Raw genomic sequence first — 18848 nt, 5'->3', positions numbered from 1 at the left:
AGGGGTTCGAATAGAGGCCTGAAGATCATGAAGAACCACTGACAAATCCTATGGAGCCACAGGAGGGACAAAGGGAGGTTGTATACATAGAACACCTTGCAGGAAGGTGTGATTATCCGGTAGAGGGGCGTCCAAGATCCAATCCAGCCTGAAGAAATGCAAGGATCCTAGAAACCCTAAAAACCTAACGGTCATAGTTTCTAGTAGCACACCACTGGAAATATGTATGCCACACCCGATGATAAACCCTGGCAGAGGTCGGTTTACGCGCTCTGGGCATGGTCTGGACCACAGAACTAGAAAACCCTTTAGACTTTAGGAGGGATGTCTCAAGAGCCAAGCCTTTAAGACAGACGGGCTAGGTCCGGACGTAGACAGGGACCCCGAGACAACAGGTATGGTCGTAGAGGAAGTTGGAGAGGAACGTCTACGGAGAAACTTCTAAGATTGGAGTACCAATGGCGTCTGGACCAAGCCGGAGCTACCAACAGGACCATGCCCCCCTCTTGCTTGAACTTCCGTAGAAACCGAGGCAAAAGGGAGACTGGAGGAAAGAGGTACGCCAAATGGAAGGACCACCTCACAGATAATGCATCCACAAAGACTGCGTCGGGGTCCCTCGACCTGGCCCCATTCATGGGAAGCTTGTGGTTGTGTCGTGAGGCCATGAGGTCCACGTCTGGTAGACCCCATTTGTGCACCAGGAGCTGAAAGACTTCTGTATGCAGAGATCACTCCCCTGAATGCACTTTGTGATGGCTGAGGAAATCAGATTCCCAATTGATAATCCCCGAGATGAACACTGCGGAGATGGCGTTCGGAACATGTGAGAATGCGGGACACTTCTGCCATTGCTGACCGACTTCGAGTGCCTCCTTGGTGATTGAGGTAGGCCACTGCCATGGCGTTGTCGGAATGTACATGTACTGGCCTGCCCTTTAGAATATCCTGAGTGAGGGATCTGTAGATGGCTCGGAGTTGATTGGGAAGAACGTTGATTGGCAAGATCGCCTGGCTGGAGTGCTGTATAACCTGGCTCCTGGGAGAGGTATACAGGGAGACCGGACCCAGTGTTCCGGGAGACCTGAGGCTGTTGCAGAAAATGGCTGCCATGAGTCTATGAGGGGGCAGAGGGTGAGGAAGGAGCAGCTCAGGGATGGCAAGACCGCAGTGGAATGGCGCCCTGAGCTGAGGGAAGGGATGCAGGGAGAGGGCCTTCTCCCCTATGCTGACATCAATCACCGGGTCCCTGGCCTTAGCTGTCTCCTGTGCCAGTATAGGTTATGCCCTGGTGGTCTATTAGGGTCCCGGACGAACCGGTGTCCACATCAGCGCCTCTGGTCTGTCTCCTGAGACCGTGGTAAGACCGCGCAAGCTGGAACCCGTCTTACCTGTTCCCTTGAGTCCCGGCTGCAGTCTGGAGTCTGAGGAGCCCTGCCGAAAGTACCTAGCTGAGGGCTGGCGGGGCGAAGGGGTGATGGAGCAGCATTGCAGACCTCCAGAGGATTATCTAGCACTGCTTCCCCTGTATGAAAAATAAATCATAAAAATAAAGCTTGGACTGCTTAACAGCAGCCCGCTGTTCTAACTGTGATCCAGCTCCTTCAGACACCAACAAAACGGAGTTCCCTTCAGGCTGTGGGTGGGGTATAGGGGAAAGGACCGGGGGCATCCTGGGATTAAAAAAGCATTGCTGTTGGTGTCCGGACCTCCAAGTACCACCTACACCCCATTGTCTACCTGTGGAGCTCTATGGACTTCGAAGAAGAAAATTTTTATTTTTATATTAAGCATCTAAATAATTACTAACATTTGTTGGGATGTAGTTCAAATCCCGACTGTCGGGATGCCGGCGCTCTGATTGCCAACGTCAGAATCCTGACTAAGTATTGGGGGAGGGTTAGGCTACGGGAAGGAGGGGGGGTGGGGGGGGTGGAGTATTAGGTTTAGGCTGGTTAGGTTTAGGGATAGGATACTCACCTGCGGGTGTCGGGATCCTAACATTATTGGGATTCTGGCGTCAGGGTTCTGAGTGCAGGCATCCCATACCCAATCCCTTTTATTAGGATGATTAGAAAACTTACATGCAGTTGCTACAACTGCAGATTAATTTATATAATTTCAATAACTTTATTATACTAATATACTAAAGGCCAAGTAACGATGCTTTATGACAATTGCTAATGACTATTATTAAGCTGAATAATAAAAATTTTAACTGAAGCGTTTATACGGAACTAAATTCAGCAGGTAGATGCTTGTCTAAGGCCAGCTACACACTTGTACGACTGGCAATCGTGCCGATGGAGAGGGCGATTTTCCTTCGCCCTGCTCCAAAGGAAATTGCCCGTACACACTTAAAAGATTTAATGAACTGCTCCGTGCTTCATTAATATGTACAGCCTTGCATGCGATATCGTGTGATTGGCTATGCAGCATGGCTAATCACACAACATTGCATGCGACCCGCAGAATCTCGCAGTCAGGCATACACACCACACAATATGCCTGATTTGTCACTCCGATTTGTCCAAATCGGGCCGATATAGTGCAGGTGTGTACCTACCCTCACAGTACAGAAAGCTACTGATAGATAGCCTGCAGACACACCTTGAGATAACGGGCGGATTGGTAGCTTCATATTTAGGGGACAGGTTCGTAATGCCTCGGCAAGTCAAATTAGTGCTGTTTTAGCTTTTTGAATTGTTCCAAATCCCTTTATGAGATTGGTCTTCAAGACTGTGAGGAGCAACCTCTCTTTGTAATGCTATGGGGCACTATTTTTTTTATTTAACAGAGCAGCAGCGGAATGCCACGTTAACACTCAGCAAGCAATCATGCAACTAGATTTGAAATTTCATTAAACATTGAAAAACAGCAAAGACTTTGCATACTATCAGTTCAACTATAGTTTTTGTAAAAGAGCAAAAAAGAGGAAAGACAAATCTCTTTTCCTTCTAATAATATCAAGTCTAATTGCTTTATGTTAAGGCTTGATATTAGAAGGAAAAACATTGTTATAGATGATAACTGATTTACACATATTAATATACTTTATCACCTTTATTTCTATTTGTTATTGTATGTTTATATATTACTCTTGAATCTGAGTTAATTTTCTCCTCTTATTTTAGGAGTTTGATTCATTAAAAGTTATGCTTTAATATTAAAATATCACATTATTTTGCTTAGAAGTGTGCCCCAGAAAAGAGATTTATATCTTTCCTCTTTTTTGCTCTCTTGCAAAAACTATATTTGATGTTTCATTACCTAAATACTGGGAGCACCACCCACTAAAATGCTGTTTAGGATTGATTGTAATAACAGCTGAGATGATGGTTAATCAATTATTGTTATATGTGTATATACAGAAGTGATCCAGTGCGGATTCAACCCCTTGTTCTGTTTATACTAACAGTTCATTTTAGAAGGGAAAACGAAATCATAGTTACCCTTGCTTTTCTTTCAGTTTCCAGGCGCATAATAAGCATAGTGTCCACATCATCATCTTCTTCATCCTCATCTTCATCTTCATCCTTTTGCTTGGACTCTTGGAGACGCTTCTGGAACTGCCATTCAAGCATTAATTTGCGTAGTCGGTCATTCTCTTCAGTAGTTCTGTCAGATTTGTTCTGTAAGTCATTGATCTCCTTGTTCAGCATGTCTACTATGTGCATTTGCTGCTGTTTTTCTAACTTTTCCTTTGCATCCCGCTTCCATGGGTCTGGAGAAAGGCTGTCACTGGAAGAAAGCTCCTCTTTGCTGATTGTAATATACTGAAGGTCTCGTCTCTCTATTGTGCGTGGCTGCTGTTGTGGTTGCAGCTCCCGGATGACTGTTTCCTGTGGACGGGGAAGAGATGCAGGTTTCTCTGGTCTTGATTGTGGTATATTTGGAGGTGGTACTGCTACCTGAGGCTGTGGAATCAAAGGCTGTGGAGGTGCAGGAGGCTGAGGTCGTATTTGTCCAAGTTTTCGTTCTTGCTCTCGTCTCTTCCTCTCTCTCTCTTCCTCCAAGCGGGCTTTTTCTTTTTCATACCATCGTTGATGTTCTTCCCTCTTCTTCCGCTCTATTGCAGCTGCTTGGGAGTTTAATTGCGGTCCCAATTGACTTTGAGAAGGTGGTGGTGGAAGGGGTAACTCACCAGGGACTCCCTCAAATTCTCCTCCATAATGTACTGGTGGAGGAGGTGGTGGAGGTGGAAGGTCTGTTCTAATAGGCTGTGGCACTGCAAGTGGTGCAGGCTGAGATGCAATAGGTGTTTTCCAACGCCCAGGCCCTGTTTTGTTTAATGAAGAAGCAGAAGAATAAGCTTTATTAGAATTGTTTAAGTGTTCTTGGCTGGATGTACTAGATTCCACAGAAGAGCTTTGGCTCATCCAAACATCTTTACCATCCAGCTTTCTGTCTACATACTCCACATCTTTGCGCACCACAGGCTCTAGGCGACCTCGTTCTGGTGGAAATCCATGATCCTCTCGCAACTCCTCTTGGGAAAGAGCAATTCGCTGTGAAGATTAAGTAAAAAGAAAATTATGAACTACGAAGGAATATTTTTACAATGCAAAAGGTGGGTTTGACGAAATACAAACTAGCCAATCTAGTCAATGATTATATATAACCACCTTATACATTATATATAGCCACCTTAATTGAATAAATCAATCATGGCCCCAATAAAAAATGAAGACAGTTACCAATCCTAGCGGCAAAATCTGCTTACTTGGACAGAAGTATTGCTGGAGTGGTTACTTTCCATTTGGACATGGGCATTCTCTTCATAATCTGGCCACTGACTTTGCGCAGGTGCCATTCGTTCTTGGGATTTGGGAGTTGGAAAGGTAAAATATTCTCTAGTATATGTCTGTGTGGGAATAGGATAGGCCTCTGGCCTTGCTGGGGCTGGCGGTTCCTGGAATAAACAAACCGTGATTAACATAATGTTAAATAAAACCAAGCAATTAACTTAAAAGCTTAAACAATTTTTTTTTATTTTGATTTTATGATCAAATGTCAAGATGCATTCTAGATACAGACCAATTTCTTTGGCCTGTACTGCATAAATTTACTGTACACCGATTTATAAGTACACTGTAAAAAGAACATTCACTTACTTCACAAGCTAAGCAGAAAGCAGGTAATTAAAGCATATAAAAATATTTAAGGATCTCTTAAAAGCCATACTAACACATTGTAAAGATTGTACAAGCCCCCAACCCCCCCCCCCCCATCCTTGGAGCAGAATTGACAAGGCCCTTAGCTACATGTAGCCACCAGCAGAACTTCAACTAGATCCTTACCTAGATGACTGACCCTGATAAAACATAAATTACGTGGGTTCCAGGGACCAGTCATTTTTTAAAGAAAAAACTGTGCTTTTACCTCATTGTTTATGGGAATTGGGTACCATCATAATTTATGTTATTAAATCTGTAATATACATATAACGTCCCTTAAATGCCCTTTAAATGTCAGACCTCCCAACATGGTATCAGATCACCCTACATGACCCTTAAATTCCCATAAGATCTACTAAATGCCCTTTAGATACCACTTAAATGCACCTCAGATTCCCTACATAACCTTAGATCACACAATATGTTTTTTTATGTATGAATCCAACTATTCTTTTGAGAATTAAGGGGGTCATTCAGACCCACTCGCAAGCGGCAGTACGCTCGCAAGTGGGTCGATGTTCCCACTGCGCATGCGCACGACGGAGGGTGCTCCGTCGTGCGCATGTGCGAGACTCGGACTGCGACAGCCAAGCTGTCGCTCCGGGTCTCGCACCAAAGGGGGCGTGCTGTCGATGTTGATTGACAGCACGCCCCCTTTGGTGGGCGTGCCTGTCAGACATTCTGAAGCCGGCCCCACTGACATCACTAGTGATAGAGCCAAAATCACTCCAGGGCTTGTGGCTGGGAAACCCTACCGCAGGGTTTCCGTCGCAAGTCCGATGGTCGCGATGGTCATGACCATCGCGACCATCTTTTTGGACGCTCGTATATGCTGTGGGTGGTGACCCACAGCTATACAAGCATCCAGGAGGACGCTCCATTTTAATGGTGGAGGGCTCTGATTCAGAGCGAGTCAGGTAGAAAGAATTATGTGAACACTACAGTCAATTTAATGATCAACAAGCACAGTATTAGATATGACCATTTATGTGGCAGAGTTGCATACAAATAAGGAGCGAAGTCTGGACAGCAGTCTGCGTGTCAGAGCTGGTAATATAGCCTGTGAGAAACAAGTTAGCTGCTCTAAGTTGGGGTGTTGGGTCAGTGGATGGAGAATGTGTATGCCTCTGGTGCACAGTATACTGTACAAACAGAACAAAAACAGAAAGAGGGCACTCGTGATGATCACTAATTAGACAATTTGTGATAATAAAGGCATATATCACATATCTTATACTATAGTTTTCAAAAACGTGCACATTTTATTCAATATGCATTAAAATATTTTTGGAGTTCAAATATACCAATGGAGTGAGATATTAAAACCAAAGTGCACAATAAGTAAAGTATATGTGAAGGTTTTAATATTTTGTCGTAATACAGCAATAATATTTTACAGAAAGTGGTATTTAAATGATACAAATCAAACATACCTCAGTACACAGATTTCCTGTAGAAACTGATGTGATCTTCACTGTTGAGCTATTGGCATATGCAGTTTTTCCGCCAGGACTTTGAGGCTGATCTAAACAGATTTTGTTATCTATTATTTGTATATTAAATTATATAAAAGCAATTATTTATGGTTTAATCAGGGTTAAACACAATTGGGAGAAGAGGACAAATACTGCAGAGTTAGGAGCACGGGTAGTAAGTTATTGTAGAGTGAAAAAAAAAAAAAGGTTTTAAAGGGCATACTTGAAGGCAGAGAAACTGGATGAAAGTGTAAAGGAGCGAGAAAGGGCATTCCAGAGGATGGGAGCAGCCAGGAATAAATCCTGAATGTGTGAGTGGGAAGTAGTGATCAGGGAGGAGTCATTAGCAGAGTGAATAGGGAGTATGTGAGAAAATGAGACTGGAGAAGTAGGGAGGAGTGGTATGCTAGGGAGCTTTGTACATGAGAGAGAATTTTGAGTGGTATATGGAGTCATTGGAGTGACTGGCAGAGAGGGAAAGCAGAGGTAAAGAGATGAGAGAGTAAGATCAGGCAGGATAGATTGAAGATGGATGAGATGGGAGTTTGGAAGGGCATAGAGGAGTAGAATACAGTTACAAGTGAGAAACGATGAACGTGTGAATGAGAGTTTAGTTTTCGTTTCCAGGAAGAGCAAATTCTGGAAATATTGCTGTGGTGCAAACAGCAGGATTGTGAAAGGTATTGAATGCAGACGGAGAAGGAAAGGGCAGAGTAAAAGGGCCACCCAGACTACGGACTGGGAACAGTGGAGACATGAGTGAGAGGTTGGGAGAAGAGGCTGGGGAAAGACAGATTTGCATTTTTAAATTACTGGGGATAACAACTTTAGCTTCCACAAGGCTGTTTTAATATTGGCATAGTTGACTGCTACATTGTTAACCCTTCCGGAAGCATACAGAACTGGATCTATGGGTACAAACTCAGTCAGCCTAGATTAAAGTGCATAGATAAAGTGACACTCCATTGGGTGTCTGTGGTCCACCTTTCCGATGCTGCCTTCTAGAAGTTTGAATGTGTACATATGGTTCCAATACTATTGGTTTATATAAGGACACAATAGTGAAATGAACACTGGCTCCATTCTTAGCGCAACAGATGGGATTCCTAGAGCAGGCCCCTGTATAATTAAATAAGATGGACCTATAGTATAAAAGCAGTACAAAAAGGAGGACACAATATTAAAACAGTCGGATCTGGATAAGTGGGAAGCCTCTATTACTGGGACTAATTGTGAGGTCCCGGCATTTTTGCACCAAAAAACTTATGTTAGTGAGACTGTCAAAACTGTTTAACTGAGACTGATTTTTCTCGATTATTAGGAATTATCACGTCTATATCTGAGACAATTGCTGTTAGAACCTCTAAGTGAGATTAGTGTACTCTATAAATGAGATGACCGCCTTTAGAACCTCTGTAACTGGGATTAGACAAGTCTATGTCTGTACCTGGACTTACAGGGGTGAGAACCTCTATAAGCGAGACAAACACTTCTTGAACCTGGTTAAGTGAGAACTGGATAAGTGAGATACCTCTTTAAGTGAGACTAAATGTGTCGTCCTTTGAGATCCCACTTATCCAGGTTCGACTGTAAAATGGTTTTCATTTTATAAAGCTTGTTGGATAAAATGTAGCAATATTTCATATAACAAGGCCTAATTAAACTGGACAATCGTAGCAAAATGTTTTGCTTTATGAGAAAATGCTAAAAACAACAATACTTACGTACAGTAGGATGTTAAAATATTCCCGCTAAATTGAATAGCAATAGAAATGATCTACACATTGACCACTGCATTTGCCATCACACCTACTGTCAAGGCATTGTGGTCATCAGTAACTACAGTAGGATTGTTAGAAGGAGCAGTGGATCAGATATATGAAATTAAAAGCAGGACATGTGCTAAGCCAAGTGGAAAAAGTGCAAATGTGAAAACATGGCAAGTCTGTTTCAATTTAAGCTTACTTGCTACATTGGGACTAGAACGATGATCAGCTCGATTCTTCATAAGCCTATCATCACCAGGTAATTTCTTTGGTTCTGCGTATTCTGGCCAAGGCATTTGGGGACTTTCAGGTGATCCATTTTGAGCAGTATTATTATAAAGCTCAAAACCTTCACTCTTTGGTCGAGGTTTCCCTGAGCCACGGCGATCTGAAAGAAACATTTGTTTGGTGAAATTAAACAAAACCAGCAATATTATTAACTAATAAATGTATGATAAAATGTAGACTATATGTCCTCCTTATTTAATCACAAATTACATGTCCTCATACACCTAGCCTCAAAATGCCATGTGGCGCGAGGCGCCTGTTGCAAGTGAGCCGCATGGTGTAGCTTTTTTGGGTCTGAAAATGCATCTTAGTTGCAATCAGATGCAACAAACCGCTTCACGAGACTACACTAATTAGTTTGATATGCTACACTTATTTCTGCATGCAACGAAGTCTGACTCTGTACACAAAGTACAATGGAAAAAAGCTGTGGCCACTGCATCATAGCACTTCGTATACAGATTCAGACTAAAAGTCGCATGCAGATATACAAATGTAAAAATAAGAGGTATGGTAGACTTACCTTTGTTAACTCGTCTTCGAGGTTCATAGGGTCCACAGGGATACCATGGGATATCAAAGGAAATGATCCAATCATGAGAAATTCAGGCGCTTTTGGAGTTGTGTTTCTAAAGCAGCTACTACAAACTGGAGTAGTCACCTCCAGTACACATCACAGGGAAAAGAATATATACAAAATAGCAGCGCTAGATGTGTGGAGCCGCTTGAACCAGCACCGGACACGCTTACAGTAGAACTTTTATTGGAATAGCCTTTATTTTTGCCATTGCTTTCCGGAACAAGTGGATGTAGCTTCACTACAGGCACAACGCAGTACTGGTGAGGATATATCATTTATATTTGAAGTATCTCAAGTCTTCATTTGTTTATGGGACACCTTCCTCCAGCGGTGCCTTATCAATTGTGGAATATGCCCCCACCTCCTAAGGAACTACAGGCAATTCACCAATCTGCTGTTAATAAGTCCAGTGTTCTGATTTGGAACAAGCTCTAACGACCTTATCAATCACTGTATACATCATTACCTTCCACCTGAGGGTTCTTGAAGTTTTAGTTGGTACCAATTTTTACTGCAGTGTTTTGTATTAATGTACCTTATTTTATTTATTAAACAATTGTTTTATCTACTTCCACATGGTTGCACCTCAACTGCTACATTTGTCAAAATATCTTGACCATCTAGCGCTGCTATTTTGTATATATTCTATACCATGGGATATGTAGTTGGAGTAATCCATTGCACCAAACAGCTACAGCTTTCAAGCTCCCAGTATGCACAGGACCTCCTCCCTATATACCCCACCCCCAGCCACAGGCATTCAGTTGTTTTGTTTTGTGCTCGGCAAGTATACAGACGCACCTGTTATAACAGCGGGACTGCTTAGGCAGTCCCAGGTTTTTTATTTTCTAGCTACTTTGACAGTTCAGGTTTCTGCATTGTCAGTTTGGTTACACCCCATGGTATTCCTGTGGGCCCTATGAAACCTGAAGAAGAAATATCAAAATTAACCTTAATTGGTATATATCAGTTTAATATTGAAATATCATATTAATAGTCTTGTGAAGCTGTTTTGTGGCCCATATTCAATTTGAGGCGAAAACCCGTAATTTTCACCTGTTTCAATTATCCCTGTATTCAATTTCAAAGACTTTTCGCTGGTGTGAAAAGTCTTTGTAAAAAAACGGGGATAACTTTTCTCCACACAATAGGTGGCGAGAAAAAGTGCAGAATTGGGGTTTAGGGGTGCAGGCTTAAAAAAAATAGCCTGCACCCCTGGGAATGTCCCCTAAAACTAATGTATGCTAAAAAAAAAGAAAAAAATCGGGACACCCCAAAAAATTAAGTTTAATTTTGGGGGTAAAAATAAAAAAAAATATAATAGGGGAAAAAATCCTAAAGTAGCAAAATTGATTCCAAAAGGGATTTCCAAATATGCGGCAGGTGTTTTCGTCATTGTGGGTGGTAGCGGCAGGTGCATTTATGAAGAATTTGAAAAAATAATGTAGCGACTTAAAAATATGCTTGCACCCATTTTCATGTACCCCAAATTTGATGGGCATAGTTATTTCCCCCCCCCAAAAAAAGATAAATGCTATTCTTCATCACTTTCTTCAAAGCCGCATTTATGCACCTGCCGCAGCTATTTAAAAACTCGACTTCCCTTCAGCAGGCAAAAACGGAGGTACCCATAGTGATCCACCATGTCATGACATCTTTAGGGGGGGTGCAAGGATGATTTCCCGAAAATTTACAGGACTTTTCGCCTGTTCCAGTTTCGCCGGGTCCCTTTTTCGAGTCTTAAGAAATTGAATACGGGTAAGTCTGGCAGGCAAAAAGTCCGGACTTTTCGCCTCAAATAGAATACGGGCCTAAGACGCATTTTTCAGTGAAAAAGATGATCAGCGCAAACAGACACATCTGTTTCCTAAAGTTCTAAATGTTTAGCATCCTATCTTTGAAAAGCACAAACCTTTTCTGCAGTGCTGTCCAATATGGTAGCCAAAGCAAACCTACACTAATAATTTAGAAACAGGAAGAATGTAGAAACCGAATGCCAGATGGTCCTATTCACTAAAATTTTCTATAAAAGTTCCCCTATCGTTTTGTGATGCTGCCATAGTACTCCCTATAAACCTGAGGATTTACCCACCTACCTGACAAGGGTTGGGTACGAAAGGTAGACAATAAAAAGGTTGACACTAATTTGGTCAACACCAAAATGTTGACATGGAAAAGGGTAGACATAAAAAATGGTAGACAGTCGAGAAGGTTGACAAGTACAAAAGGTCAAACAGGTTAAAAAATTAGACATGGAATGGTCAATCATTCCTTTATTGAAGCAGGTAAAAAAGGGAACTCTGTCTGACAATGGATCCTCTTTGATAAAGCTTCTAATCGGAGCAAAACACGTCAGGGACTACCGGTTTCAATTGTGACTGGTATGCCAATGTCGACTTATTGATACGCTATATTCCAGATATACCACTTTCAGTCGGGACCTGGCAATAAGTTTAATTTCGGCTTGTAGAGGCAGGATGTTACGGCAACACTTAGCCAAGACTCCACGGTGCCGCTGAACCGGGAAAATCGGCCTCACGAGCATTTAGAGGTGAGAGCTGGAGCTATTCTTACCTGCGAGGACTGTGAGTATATTTGGTCTGAAAGGCTTCTTTGGGATACTAAAAGAAGCACAGCCAGCGGAATGCCATCCCAGTCCCTGATAACATTTGGAAACAAGAGACTTCTCACAGCAGGTGCCCCTAAAGCACATATCACTTTACTTCGTGCGTGGTAGAGATCGCAATATAATTTGTTGTAAGTCTGATAATGCTAAAGGACTGTTATCCATAAATAAATGAACACAGCAGGATGGCTTTAGTTTATAAATTAATTAATCTCTGGGACGTATCTTTTTTTCAGGGTATTCTGATTTTCTATACCTACCTGTGCCGACACAATTTGGATCAGCATTTATAAATATATGTAATTGATGTTAGTAAACATATTACTGTTTTTTGAGTTTTTTATATACACATGTGCATGTTATATTATATGTTCGCTTATACATTAAAATATCTTAACTATAAGAATGGCGTCTGGAGTTATTTTCTGCCATCAGAAGATGTGATAAGCGCAACTTGTTTAAAATCCAGATCATGCATGATTTGACCAGGTTTGTTTTTGCGAGGCCATACCACATTCGGACATTGAAAATCAGGAATTTTGGCAAGCAAATTGTCAATAAAAGCCTTTGACACTTATGAAATGCTTGTAATTTTATCTCAGTATACCATAGTAACATCTGACAAATAGGTCTAACAACACTGAAGCAGCAAACTTTGTGAAAACCAATACTTGTCATTCTCAAAACTTTTGGCCATGGCTGTATGTGACAAACCGCCTCACAAGACTGCACTGACCGTTTTGATGTATATCTGTGTGTGACTGAGTCTGAGAAATTATGCTTTTGTTGCAGGAATAACATTTATTATTTTGATAAAGCTGGGGAAACAGTAAATTTCATTGAGTTTATCAGTTATAATATATTTGGTAACATTAAGCCAGCTAGTTTTTAAACTGATCATTGTAAACAAGGAACTTTTAATTTACCTCTTTGCATCAAAGGAGATGGCTGATTTAGCAGCGTAGCCAGACCGTGGTATATTGCTCCTTGTTTCGCTACCTCAAGCGTTACAACTGAACCTGTTCTTGTCATTAATTCAGCAGCCCTGTTGTAAAAATGAGATGTTAATAAAAGAGCAGCAATTACCAATTACATCATTTCTTTCTTCTCCTTGTATTAGTAAATGACTGGATTCTAACAAGCAGAAACAGGCCCGAATAAACCCAGAGGATGTTTTTCTTCCCGTCACTGTCCCAACTTGCTGCACACTTGTGAGCGATGTGTAATATGCGCTCTAAAAAGTTGGTAGATTTATTAAGTTATTTGCAAATAAGATCTTATTTTAGCTCTTGCAAAATATAAATATTTGCAAAAGAAGAGCCTGCTATATTTCTCAAGATGATATATGTATTTTAGGGTAATTACAGTGACAGAATAGAGCATGCTTTATAAAAATGAAAGACTACCAAGCTGCCTAAGTTGCTCATTTCAACGGGATTTCAACGCCTGTCTTTAGTCCTGCAACGTTATTTAGACAGACGGCTGCCCAGCCGTCGGCATTTTGACTGTATCCCCTGTGTGTGGGTACAGACAACAGACACATACGCTGGCCACAGTAGCCAAAGACAATAACATCACACCTATACGGGCATATTTAAATGCCAGCTCAGTTGTGATGTCTGGCCAGACATATCGTGCTGCTGATTGGTAAAGTGTGTATGCTTACTATAATCGGTCGCAAGGTTGCTGGGCAAATTTATACTTATGCTTCTTACCACCTGTTTACATATATTTTCAATAAGAATGTATATGGTTCCACCACAAGTTAGACACTGCCTACTGTTGCCTAGATACAAAAACACACCTATAACATCTATGGGGTCTTCCAAAATACAATTTTAAATCTGTTTGAGCATTTTCATACTGTGCAATTTATCAAAGTAAAAACCAAACATCAAAACGCAGCATGCATCCAAACCAGCAAAACGGCAAGATGAAAAGTGCTGTAGTTGTCTTTCTGGAGATTGTTCAAATTGAATGTCTTAAAAGAATAATTCCTATATAAAAAGGTGACCAATTTAGAGTTGATATTAAAAATACAGCCCAAAAGTAGCATCATAAATATACCAGGCCACTTTTCTTAAGATAAGATAAGACAGAATTGAACGCTTTGGAAAGTGTCATGGTTTCCTTTACTGTACCGAGTTCTACACCTACAGATGGGCCCAGCTAGTTTGTTGCTCCATACGCCATGTAGCGCGCCCTGAATCTCGCGCCACATGGTACGCCTTGAGTCGTCTCTTTCAGTATTAATTGTACCCGTGACGCTGGAAAAAGTCATAGCGTGTAATACAACTTTTAGTCCACTAGGTGTCGCTTTTCCTAAAATACACCGCACATGCGTCCGATAGCCAATGTATTTTCTGTATCACCGCCAGATGATTGGCTGAGAGAACCTGTGATTCAGTACACTATAGTACAGCGTATTCGTCATGGAATCAAGGCTGTAGAAGAATGTGTAATAAAGTTTTAAATCATTACAGTACTGTACTGTTCTTAAAAAAAAAAAAAAAGTGTTTTAATATTTTTGTCTCAGGGGCTCAGACAGGGGTCACATGCACGCACAGCTTTCAATGAGACCGGATGAATTAATATTTGGGTAACTGCTCGGGTACTGTGTTTACATGTGGGTGCGTCTGAAACTCGATTAGTGCAGATCGATCCACCACTGTACTTTATATAAAAAAAATATATAGGAATGAATGTAAAGTAATCATGATTACGAAATAATATTGGGCTGTGGTGAGATTCGAACCCTGGACCATGGCAATGTAAAACTACCGCTCTACCACTAGGCCAAGAAGGATTTCACATCCATCTACTTAATCCTTGTGCACTCCACCAATCCGCTGTCGTTAGGGAGGGCGCAGTGAGGGAAGAATAATAATAATGATAATAATAAAAATGTGTCTTCATTTCAAAATATTATACTAGTACATGTAAACACATAACCCCACCATTAGTGAATAATAATTCATTCAGTCTCATTGAAAGCTGTGCGTGCATCTTGTTAATGTATCGGTTATACCGTCATAACACAGCAATTTCACTACCGCACAATACTGTATTTGTACTGATTTGTGTCCTGTTCAACGAGCTTCTACGATATTATTAAAAAGATTGGTTGTGCGAACATGCAAATACACTGCGTGAACGTGATTGGCCTGCTCGTCAGGGATATCCATCTACTTCTACAGTATGGTATTCAGTAGTATAAATTTCACCAGTGGAGCACTCACCATCCAGCGGTTAAGCGGTATATTACATGTCGTGGATCCTCTTACGTTGTAGACCGCCACGGTGTGCCACAGTACAGCCATCACGCAACGTTCCAAGATGTGACTCGGAAGACTGAATGTCGCAATATGAGCAACAAACTAGCTGGGCCCATCTGTACATTAGTCTTTGCCTGATGTTTGGCTTGCAAACAAGTCACTGGCCAATATGGATTTATAATAAGTATATTAAAACATAATGCGGCTTTCGTTTTAAAATTACAAGAGGATAAAGGCAGCATTAAAATGCAAATAAAGCCGCACATTGATACATTCCAGCCCTAGTCTTTTAGTTTTGATGGTGGGTAAACTACTGAAAACACAAATAATTCAAAATCTTGTATTCCCTTCTTGATACAGGTCTCACTACTGCCAAGGCAGTACAATATGAACATTCAATCAACATTACCTTTCTTGGGACAGTCCCACCAAACTTCTTCCATCCACACTAAGTAGCTGGTCTCCTGCAGCTAGACGCCCATCCTAAAATTTGCATCAAAAATAAAATCATTACAATGTATCCATAAATCTACAAATTCTAACCAGTGTTCCCATGTTTTTGTCTTGCTTTTCATACATGTAATACTGTTAGACATTTGCCCATATTCCAATTCCATTCAGAATCAGATAAATATTGGGAAGAGAAACATACATACTGTGCAAATGTAACATTTTGACATTAAAGAGGTTCTGGCATCACTATTAAATTAAGCAAAGTACTTGTTAAGGAGTAAATTATCTTTCCTATAAAATGGGAGGCCTGAATAGAAACCCTATTTCCCCTGCCTACAATGCTTAGGGGGGAATACAATTAGCCATGGTAATTTACCACGGCTAACTGATCCCCTGGGGGCTATTTAATTAGCCCCGAAGCCTGCAGTCATCTGGGTTTTTTTTCCACCTGCGTTTTCGCGATTGTGGCCATGAAAACACATAGGTCCATGACCTTACTACGGATCCTATGTATATTTGCCTGAAAAAGGATAGTTTTTCAGGCGAATAAAATCGAATTGAATTGCCCGAAGGCAAAAAATAAAAATTCAGTAAGTCCCGTTTTATTTGTCCAAAAAATGACGCGGCTAATTTAATTCCCTCTTTATTCTCCTGGTTTTGCCAAGTGTTTCAGAACACTCCAACAGTTTTTCTACACAAAACATTTTGACAGTGAATTTTAGGAGTCAAAGTTAATATATTAAATATCTACACACCACTTCTGCGGCACCTCCTTTCACAACAGACTTTATGTAAATGCCGAGTTTTTCTTGTCCAGCACCCTGCAAGGAAACATCAGATTTCAAAGTTTATTAAATATGCTTCTTCCAAACAAAACAGCTGTGCATTAAATGTCAATACAGTTTACAAATATTAGTATATGTAAAAAATATTGTTTTACAAACATTGTAGTGGTTGGCGACAGGCTGTCAGCTTCCCAGTCAGCCTCTACCTGCATCTCCCAGCCTCCTGTTTCCAATATGATCTATTCTCTTCTTTGTTATAAAGCAGAGAATAAGATTTAATGGGAACAGCCTACGGCCTACTTTCACATCATGTGACTCTCCCTGCACTGTACAAGTATGTTACGCAGCACACCATAGCAGAGAGAGTGCAATGTACTCTGACTCCTTCCTCTGCTAGGAGGAGATAATTCTTAGACATACTATATATAAAAGTGAGTTAAGGAGATTAAGTGTAAGAGGCAAGTGGGTAGGGTGTGAGAACACAAGGGTAGATGTACTAAGCCTTAGAGAGAGAAGAAGTACAAACCAATCAACTTCTGTCCTTTTTGCAAAAGCCTGTAAACTCACAGTTAGAAGCTGATGGATTGGTACTACAATATCTCTCCAAGGCTTAGTACATATCCCCCTAAATGTGAAGATCTGATGGCCAGGTTAGGTGGACGTGGGGAGATCTAGTAGGCATAGCCTGGGAGGCCTGTTGGGTATGTAAGTAGCATGTGTTGATATCGAATGGGAATGTAAGGGGCCTTTTGGGACCATGCACTCAGTGAGTATGTGAGAGGAACGTGGTGAGGCAGGTGGGGCGGACTATGCCACATGTGGGGTTAAGTGAAGATGGCTGTGTGTCATGTTGGAGGCAGGGCTGGATTACCCACAATGCGGTGGGTTCTAGGCAGCCTAGAACCTGGTAGGGCTGAAGGGCCTGTCTACCACCTATACACCGGCTGTTGATCACACACGGACACCTGCTGGGTAGCAGCCTCCCTGTGGTGTCATACAATCAACATGCATATTGCAGAGGTAATCAAAGCTATTTATGGTGAAAGAGCATCCTTCCAATCTGAGTACATCTGAGAGAAGTGCTCTAATTAGAGTTATGTGCTGCCTAAATAGGAGGATCTCAGTTATGAAGCAGGGAGCTGGCAGCAACAAAAAGTGAGTCTTGTGCAGAGAACAGTGGCACATGTGCAAAATGTACACTGAAACTAAGACAGACACTTCAAGAGACAGACAAGTAGGTCAGATATATCGCTGAAGATGGTGCTGTAGTACTATTACAGAGCCATATGCAAGCTGCACCAGGACTATCCAAAACAAAGGCAGCAGGTAACAAGAGATTTACTAATGATACTGAGGACCAAACAAACAATATACAGTGCAATGATAGAAGCCATTGAATACTACATTACTGTACCTTAGATCAATGCAACATTTTTGCTAGCGGAAAGACCATTATTGCAAAATAAATAATACTATATATTTTGATCTGCAGGGACCATTATTATTTGCAGTTTTGTATCATTCACTTTTTAAGTAGAGGCACAGGGAGGGCTAGTAAACCTTCCACTGCACCATTTGAAACACCCAGTATATTTTTGAATCATGGGGGTGTGCGGGCAGAAGGTGGCAGTCTGATGGGGTTTGAGTGGGTGCAACCTTGGACAGCACTGGCAGGCTGTAACAGGATTTTTTTATGCATCTCTACAGCAGCAGCATATAGCAGACCCTATGGGCATATTCCTTCAGGAGGCCTTGAGCTACAGCCCCACTCGCCCCTTTGTTAATTCGACCCTGGCCGTGGAGGAAGGTGGACCCACTTGACAGCCCCTGGTAGACAAACTCTGGGTGTGCGGTGCGGGGCCTCCGTGGACCCAGGGACCAGTGGGAATCGCACAAAATACACCCATTGTAAATATGCCTATGCAAAGAGAAGGCATGCATAAACAACAATGCTAACATGCATGCATCCTTACAACTGGAGAGGTGACACGAGGCAGGGAAAGAGTATAGAGTACAGCAAAATCATGTTACATGTGGCTCATGCAGACCAGCAGAAACGCATACACCAATCAGCCATATCGTTAAAACCACCGGCCTATTATTCTGTAGGTCCCCCTCGTGCCACCAAAACAGCTCTGATCTATCGAGGCATGGACTCCACAAGACCTCTGAAGGTGCCCTGTGGCCTCTGGCACCAAGACGTTAGCAGCAGAGCCTTTAAGTCCTGTAAGTTGCACGGTGGGGGCTCCTGGGCTCGGACTTGTATTTTCAGCACATCATACAAATGCTTGATCGGAATGAGATCTGGGTAATTTGGAGGCCAATTCAATACCGTGAGCTCTTTGTCATGTTCCTCAAACCATTCCTGAATAATTAATGCAGTGTGGCAGGCGATTTACCCTGCTGAAAGAGGCCATTGCCAT

The 18848-nt window shown here is 41.7% G+C and overlaps 1 protein-coding gene across 29 annotated transcripts in view; it reads right to left on the bottom strand.

Annotated features, from left to right (window-relative positions):
• AFDN (afadin, adherens junction formation factor) overlaps positions 1-18848 on the bottom strand; it is a 364648-nt gene that overhangs the window by 74802 nt on the left and 270998 nt on the right. For 28 of the 29 annotated variants that reach the window (XM_088481599.1, XM_088481597.1, XM_088481582.1 and 25 more), the window contains 7 exons: positions 16396-16461; positions 15597-15670; positions 12839-12957; positions 8618-8806; positions 6611-6702; positions 4724-4912; positions 3453-4508 (listed from right to left, as the gene is read on the bottom strand). In XM_088481599.1, coding sequence (XP_088337725.1) covers positions 3453-4508; positions 4724-4912; positions 6611-6702; positions 8618-8806; positions 12839-12957; positions 15597-15670; positions 16396-16461 — 1785 coding nt within the window. The remainder of the gene's footprint in view (positions 1-3452; positions 4509-4723; positions 4913-6610; positions 6703-8617; positions 8807-12838; positions 12958-15596; positions 15671-16395; positions 16462-18848) is intronic. The other variant, XM_088481591.1, reaches the window with a different exon arrangement.

The sequence above is a fragment of the Taudactylus pleione genome, unplaced genomic scaffold, assembly GCF_031769625.1.
Source record: "Taudactylus pleione unplaced genomic scaffold, aTauple2 ptg000275l, whole genome shotgun sequence".
NCBI lineage: Eukaryota > Metazoa > Chordata > Amphibia > Anura > Myobatrachidae > Taudactylus > Taudactylus pleione.
This window is presented reverse-complemented; position numbering and strand designations above follow the sequence as displayed.